The sequence below is a fragment of the Dama dama genome, unplaced genomic scaffold (assembly GCF_033118175.1).
Source record: "Dama dama isolate Ldn47 unplaced genomic scaffold, ASM3311817v1 ptg000174l, whole genome shotgun sequence".
In the NCBI taxonomy this organism is placed as follows: Eukaryota; Metazoa; Chordata; class Mammalia; order Artiodactyla; family Cervidae; genus Dama; species Dama dama.
This window is the reverse complement of record NW_026870975.1, coordinates 486,892-493,988: the sequence shown is the minus strand read 5'-3', so window position 1 is coordinate 493,988 and position 7,097 is coordinate 486,892. Positions and strand designations below refer to the sequence as shown.

Sequence of the window (7,097 nt, the reverse complement as noted above, 5' to 3'; positions counted from 1 at the left end):
GGCCATCTGGCCATGTGTAGACTCTTCTCTTCTGTTATTGAAAGAGAGTGTTTGCTATGATCAGTGCATCTGTTGGCAAAATCTATTAGCATTTGCCCTGCTCCATTATGTACTCCAAGGGCAAATTTTCCTATTACCCAAGGTGTTTCTTGACTTCCTACTTTGCATTCCAGTCCCCTATAAAGAAAAGGACATCTTTTATGTGTGTTAGTTCTAAAAAAGATCTTGTAAAACTTTTCAATTTCAGTTTTTTTCTGCATTATTTGTCAGGGCATAAACCTGGATTCTGGTTATAGTGAATGGTTTGCCTTCAAAAGGAATAGGGACCATTCTGTGATTTTTGAGATCACATCCAACTAGTGAAAGGTTGTTGCTGAATCATGAAAAGATACCAGGATTCTTGGCCTCCAGAGGAGAAGAATTCAATCCAGGGCCAGAGATGAGGCTTGATTGCTCAGAGCTTCTGTGTAATAAAGTTTTGTTAAAGTATAAAGGAGATAGAAAAAGTTTCTGACATAAGCATCAGAAGGGGGCAGAAAGAGTATGCCCTTCCTAATGTTTGCAGTGGAGTTATATACTCTCTAATTAGTTATTACAAAATCAAAAGAATCAAAAGATTGTCTAGGGGTTATAAAGATCTCACTAGACCTACTCCCATAATTTACATTTTAAGATAACAGAATTAGCCAGAAGATTTTTTTCCAGAGACTGTCCTCAATCATGATACATTATTGCTATATAATCCTAAGCAATGTAGAGGGGGAAATGTTTGTCCTTTCTTCCTCCTTGAGAACTCCAGACCCCTCTCTCCTTGGGGACCCCTGGACTTTTTATCAATCTGCCTTGGAATTGACTCTATCACTACTGCATTTTGGACTCTCTTGTTGACTATGATGGCTACTCCATTTCTTCTAAGGGATTCTTGCCCACAGTAGTAGATATAATGGTCATCTGAGTTAAATTCACCCATTCCAGTACATTTTAATTCACTGATTTCTAAAATATAGAGGGCCATCTCCTTTTGACCACTTCCAATTTGCCTTGGTTCATGGACCTAACTTTCCAGATTCCTATGCAATATTGCTCTTTACAGCATCAGACCCTGCTTCTATCACCAGTAACATCCACAACTGGGTATTGTTTTTGCTTTGGGTCCTTTTCTTCATTCTTTCTGCAGTTATTTCTCCGCTGATCTCCAGTAGCATAATGGGGACCTCCTGATCTGAAGAGTTCATCTTTAAGTGTTATATTTTTTTGCCTTTTCATGCTGTTCATGGGGTTTTCCAGGGAAGAATACTGAAGTGGTTTGCCATTCCTTTCTCCAGTGGATCACATTTTGTCAGAACTCTCCATCAAAATTTGTCTGCCTTGGGTGACCGTTCACTTCATGGCTTAGTTTCATTGAGTTGTAAAAAGCTGTGGCCCATGTGATTAGATTGGTTAGGTCACAGTGATTGTGGTTTCAGTCTACTTGTCCTCTGATGCCCTCTCTCAGAACCTACTTAATGCAGTTTCTTAACTGCAGTCTTAATGCAGTTTCTCTTAACTTGGATGTAGAGTATCTTCACAGCTACTCCAGCAAAGTGTAGCCACTGATCCTTACCTTGGACATAAGGTATCTCCTCATGGCTGCAACTACTGACCTTGGCCGTATATATCGCCTCTCGGTTGCTCACCACTCCAGTTCCATGCAGCCACTGCTCACCACTCCAGCACAATGCAGCCACCACTCGCCGCTAAATCTCTATCCAGATCAGTAAGCAACAGTTAGAACTGGATAGGGAACAACAGACTCATTCCAAGTAGGAAAAGGAGTACAGTCAAGGCTGTATATTGTCACCCTGCTTACATAACTTATATGCAGGGTGCATCATGAGAAACGTTGGGCTGGATGTACTAAGGCAATTTCCAGTCTCCGTTAAACTGCAGGAAAGCATTTAATTGTTATTTTATTGTATGACATTATAATCTAGGGACGATTGTTACCAAACAAATTTATCCTCCTTTTTTTGTGTTTTAAAATTAGAGCTGCTATTAAAGCAGTGTTGTCAGCCACTATCTTTTGGTCTGTAGCTGGAAGATGTATCCATTCTAGGGGTCCTGATTTCATTAATACACCAGTCGGAGCTGTAGGAGTAGGCAAGCACAAAAGCTGCCACACTTTACTTGTATCAATCCTATTTACATGACTATAGATACGGAAGCTGTTTCTTTATCAAGGGCTTGTCGAGCTTCAGGGGTCAGGCTCCTTTCGAAAGCTGGGTCAGAGTTACCGTGTAAGACATTAAACAAGGGCTTTAATTCAGCAGTAATGAATTTTACCTAAGGCGTAATCCAGTTAATATCTCCAAGCAAATTTTGATAATCACTTAATGTCACCAAATGAACTATTTTTTTCATTGTAAGGGAACATGAGTCACCATTTTAGAGTACAGAACTTGCCCTAAATAAGTAACTGGGGGTTTTATTTGGGGGCAATTTGAAGGCTACAATATTGTAAAGCCTCTGCTAGATCATGCAACACTGATTGTAAGCAGTCCTGATCAGGATGTGCTATTAGGATATCATCCATATAATGAATTAAATATATCTGTCTATCTTTTATATGAAACCATGTACAAAAGACTTGAAAAGATTTAGAAGCGTATGCAGGGGCATTGTCAGGTATTAGACATTAGGATAACACAAGTCTAACAGTGAGTGGTTATTTTGGATAGAAGCAGAATGAGCTTTTACATGTACATATTTTTAAATAGCACCTATTTATTTTACTAAAATAACAAAGTTAAAACAAATATAAAAAACTTAAAGGCAAAGAAATGCATAATCTGTTGTTGATAGATTTATTCTAAGAAAACTTTGTTCACTTCACAGAGAGAGTAGACTAAATTTCAGTCTGTTACCAATTTAGCAGACAGCAAACAAAGAACAATTTTTTTTTTTTTAGTTAATCTTAGAGAATTTTTTTTTTCTTATATATCTTGAACTAGAGGTATTTTTCTAAAGCTATGAGTCAAACCATACAGGATAATTGACAAAATAGCCTGGTCATTGTTGTGACCTGTAACACTTGAACTTGATAATTAAAACTATAACTGACAACATGTTACCAGGACATATCAATTTTCATGAATTTTCCATAATTTTTAGGATATCTACATAAGTAACAACAACTGTACAGTACAAACTGAGAAGATTTAGCACCATTCCAACAATCATTGCCATGCCATTTAACATGTCAAATGAACTCAGATAGTATAATAGCCCTTTGGGAGACCTCAGGGGCCCTCTGAAGCATCCCAAGCTTAGCTAGACGTCTAAAGAATTTTAAAAGAATGTGTTTAAAGATGTTTTAGCATAAGGATCAATTAAAAGCCTTTCAAACATTGGGTCAGATTTAGTCAATGTTGATGGCTGTATCCTTCAGCTTGTTGATATGTCACAATGCACATAAATGCCAAGGCTCAAGTTGTAGTGAAAGTGAGCCCCACCCCCTTTGGACCAAATGGACTCTACCCAGTTTTTTGTTTTGGCCATGTCCTTCCTAAAAAAGTCTATTTATCTAAGTAATTTTAATGCAATTTTAGAAAATCCTGATCATGCCAAACTCTTTTTTAATAATTCTAATAACTTTGGTAATTTACTGAAAGTATACTTCCTGCTTTCCATTCGCAACTAAGAGCTAACATTTATATGAGCATTTTATAGACTGGTGAGCATAAATACCACTGATAATGTTTAAAACACTTGGTTTTTCTTTTTTTTTTTTTTTTATTTTGTAACATTTTAGGATGGCATCAAGCACTATTTACTTGTAGTCCCACATCTCTTTAGTTATTCTGTAAAAGGAAATCAGTGTTTAGTAGGAAATGTTTTAAACATCTAATATATTTGGAAATGACCTAATTGTTTAATAGACTTAATACTTAGTTTAGCACATCCCTTAGAAATTTAAGTTACGTCAATCTGGAGAGGCAATTGTAGACGGGTATTCCTAAAGAAAAATGATTTGTTAGAGTTTATATAACAACTCATATCTCTTTTCCATTTTTTAGAAAAATGTTTCACTCCAGGTAATCGCCTTTTGACAAAGTGGTAACAGATATAATATTTAAATTATATTAAACCTAGGTACAAAAAATATTTTACTTGATGTTAATTATTCTAAGACATGTCTATATCAGATAGTTCTCTTTAAAAGGAGTTTCTGCATTGAATAGTGTGCCAAAAGAATTTTAACTTGTTCAATAAAGTACATTCTAAGTGAACCTAAAAAGCACAGTTTATAAGCATGCAAATTCTTTCCATTTTTGGTGTAATACATCAATCACATCTGCAAAGAGAAAACCAAAACTCTATATAAAGTAGTAGAGCTCACCTAGCCACAAGAAGCACTCATGTAGTTATTTTTCAAAAGGGTCAGAAAACCTAATTATAAACCTGCTAAGATTAACTTATAACTTAAGCTACCATACTGAAGCTAGTCAGTGATTCACTAATACTGCAAAAGATGCTTTCTGTTAGCGAGAGTGGTTTCTTCCTGTTAACTGGGTAAGAATCAGACTTTGAACAACAGGGAACAATCAATTGATATTTCAGCATGAATCTGAGGCATATTTTATTTTGGGGTATGTCCATCAGTGGGTTTTTAGCCAGAAGTACTCATCCTAAAAGACAAGTCTTCCATTTGATTTAGAATTTTCTATCTCGCAGGCTTTGGACCTTTTAGAGATAAGGCACATCTCAGATCTTTCCATATTTCGATTTGCAGCAGGGATGGCGAGGCTTGCTATCACCCCTTTCTTTTCATTTAAAAGGAAAAAACAAACAAACAAAAAGATTAACACACATTGTTTCAGACTTTTCTGACACCTAATCCTATAAAATATCTTTATATATACACATTCCTAGCTGAAGATGACAAGAATGAGAGCCTCAAGGAGCAGGCCAGAGCTCACCATTATACTTTTATACTCGTGTGTATTAAGTATAAACCAATGACGTTTCAACAAAGGAGTTTTTTTAGTTATTTATTTTAAAGCTACAGTACCTCAGAACTCCTTGGCAATAAATAGCTTGTCTGTCTCAAGTCCTGCTTCCCAGAGGGAGCTCGGTAGGAGCCTGGCCCAGGTCGTGAGGTCTGGCACCGCATGCCCTGGTGAGGTCGGGCGGCTGGACAGTCAGAAATCGTCGGTCTTGCACTTCAGGTACTTGCGCATGGAGTCAATGCCCTGCGCGGAGCCCCATATCTTCTTGAGCACCTCACACTCCCGCTCATTGGCCCGCTCCAGCTCCAGCCTCATGTTGCAGCGCACAAGGGCCTTGGATTCCTCCAGCACGACACGGTTGCAAGAGGCGAGCTCCTGGATGCGAACCATGACTTCCTGGGTGAAGGTCCCAGGCCAGAACACCTGGGAGACCAGCCCTTTGCTGCACGCCTCCTGTGCTGTTAGCTTCCGCCCTCTGAACAGCATTTCGTTGGCAGAAGCTCCTCCCATAATCTTGGGGAACATGACGGTGGAACAGCCGTCTGGACTCTGTCCGAAGGTGGTATAGGGCGTCTGGAACCATGCCTTTTCGTTGGCCCAGACCACATCACAGAGAGGCAGGATGGATGCTCCTAGCCCAATGGCCGGGCCATTCACAGCTACGACAATAGGCTTCTTGAACTGGATGAAGGTGTTCACGAAGTTTCTGATGGCCTCAGCCATTCTGGCGCTCTCCCTCTTGCGGTTATCTGGCAGGCGCCGGATGAAGTAGAGAAAGTCCAGGCCGCAGCAGAAGACACTGCCCACGGCGCTGAGCAACACCAGCTTGCTGTCGTCGGCGTTGGCCATGCTCAGCGCTCTCTGCAGCTCCTTCATCACCTCCGGGTTCAGCGAGTTGTTCTCGGATGACTTGGTGGACAGCAGGATGTGGGTGAAGCCGTCCTGCTTCCGGACAACAATGTCCCGGTACCTGTAGGTGCTCTCCCTCTGCCGCACGCTGAAGCGCAGCTGCTTGTTAAAGGGCTGATCTTGCCTGTCCTTCATGAACTTCTTCTTCCCAGCTTTCATGCCCATGACTGACGTCTGCAGGGGACTTGTGCAGTTGACTGGAAGTGCGTCCACCAAATCGGACGTGCCATTCCCTTTCATGGCCAGCCCTGTGGCCATGGCGGCCTTCACGGGGCCCGACGCCCGTGGCAACAATGGGTGTATCCAGGGCCGGCTCCCCATCATCACCGGCTCTGCCCCCGGGCTCAGTAGGTCCCCGATCTGCTTCTCGGCTGCCGCCTCTGGGGCTGCTGTGTCTTCCGGCCCCTGCTTCATGGGGTCCGGATTCTCGGGGCTCTCGTCCTGAAAGCTGTCCAGCACAGTCCCACTCTTTATGGGGCTCTTGGGCACGAGAATCCTGTTGCCCAACTGGGCCAGGTCCATGTACTTGTAGGTGGCCAGGCCCCGTGCGGAGCTCTCCTGGAACTTCTGGCTGGCAGTAAACGGCGGGCTGCTCTTGGCCTCGTGCTCCTTGTCCACCACTAGGGCCTTGGGGGCGGTCTTGGAGAAGCTGCTGTTGATGGATCTGGAGATCTGATTCTGGCCATTGTTTGGGGAGGTCCGCTTGGCTCTAGTGAGGGTGCCCTCCTTCTGCTTCCCGGTGTGCTGCCGGTTAAAGTCGTGGATGCACTCCTCGCAGCTCACCAGGTGCTGCTCTGGCTCCCATGTGGCATCCTCCCTGCCATAGCCTTTCCACTGTACCACATACTCCGTCTTCCCTTTCTTGTTTTGCCTCTTGTCAATGACCCTTTCAACGTCATACAGCTCCTCGGAGGCCATGGCTGCCCCCTCTGGGCTGGGCCAGTGAGGCAACCCTGGTCATTTTGAAGACTCCCAGTGGTCTGCTCCAGAGCCCCTGAACACCCCTATATGTAGGGGACCACACCCTTATGATTATGACGTCAGTAAGTCCATTCCCCAGCCAATGGCAGCCTTCCCCCAGCCTTAGCATCACAAAGCCTCATCCTGAAACCTGTGATGTTGGATGCAGAGCAGTTCAGTTGATTTGCTGGCAGAAATGAGGCATTTTTCATCATCCCAAAGAACCCCCCAAACTCACCT

At 42.5% G+C, this 7,097-nt stretch overlaps 1 protein-coding gene across 2 annotated transcripts; it reads right to left on the bottom strand.

The window, feature by feature from the left end:
• Nucleotides 1-5,180: 5,180 nt before the first annotated feature.
• On the bottom strand, nucleotides 5,181-6,815 carry LOC133053709 (chromodomain Y-like protein). Of its 2 annotated transcripts, XM_061138233.1 has the most exons (2): nucleotides 6,127-6,815; nucleotides 5,181-6,060 (listed from the first exon to the last, which is right to left on the bottom strand). In XM_061138233.1, exons 1-2 carry the CDS (start codon nucleotides 6,813-6,815, stop codon nucleotides 5,181-5,183), a joined length of 1,569 nt encoding a protein of 522 aa, XP_060994216.1. The 2 variants fall into 2 exon arrangements, with proteins under 2 accessions (XP_060994216.1, XP_060994215.1); XM_061138232.1 differs by having other exon boundaries at nucleotides 5,181-6,815.
• Nucleotides 6,816-7,097: the final 282 nt, after the last annotated feature.

Excerpts from the sequence above, each read along its gene's own strand:
- LOC133053709 (XM_061138232.1), bottom strand. The coding sequence starts at position 6,815 with ATGGCCTCCGAGGAGCTGTATGACGTTGAAAGGGTCATTGACAAGAGG.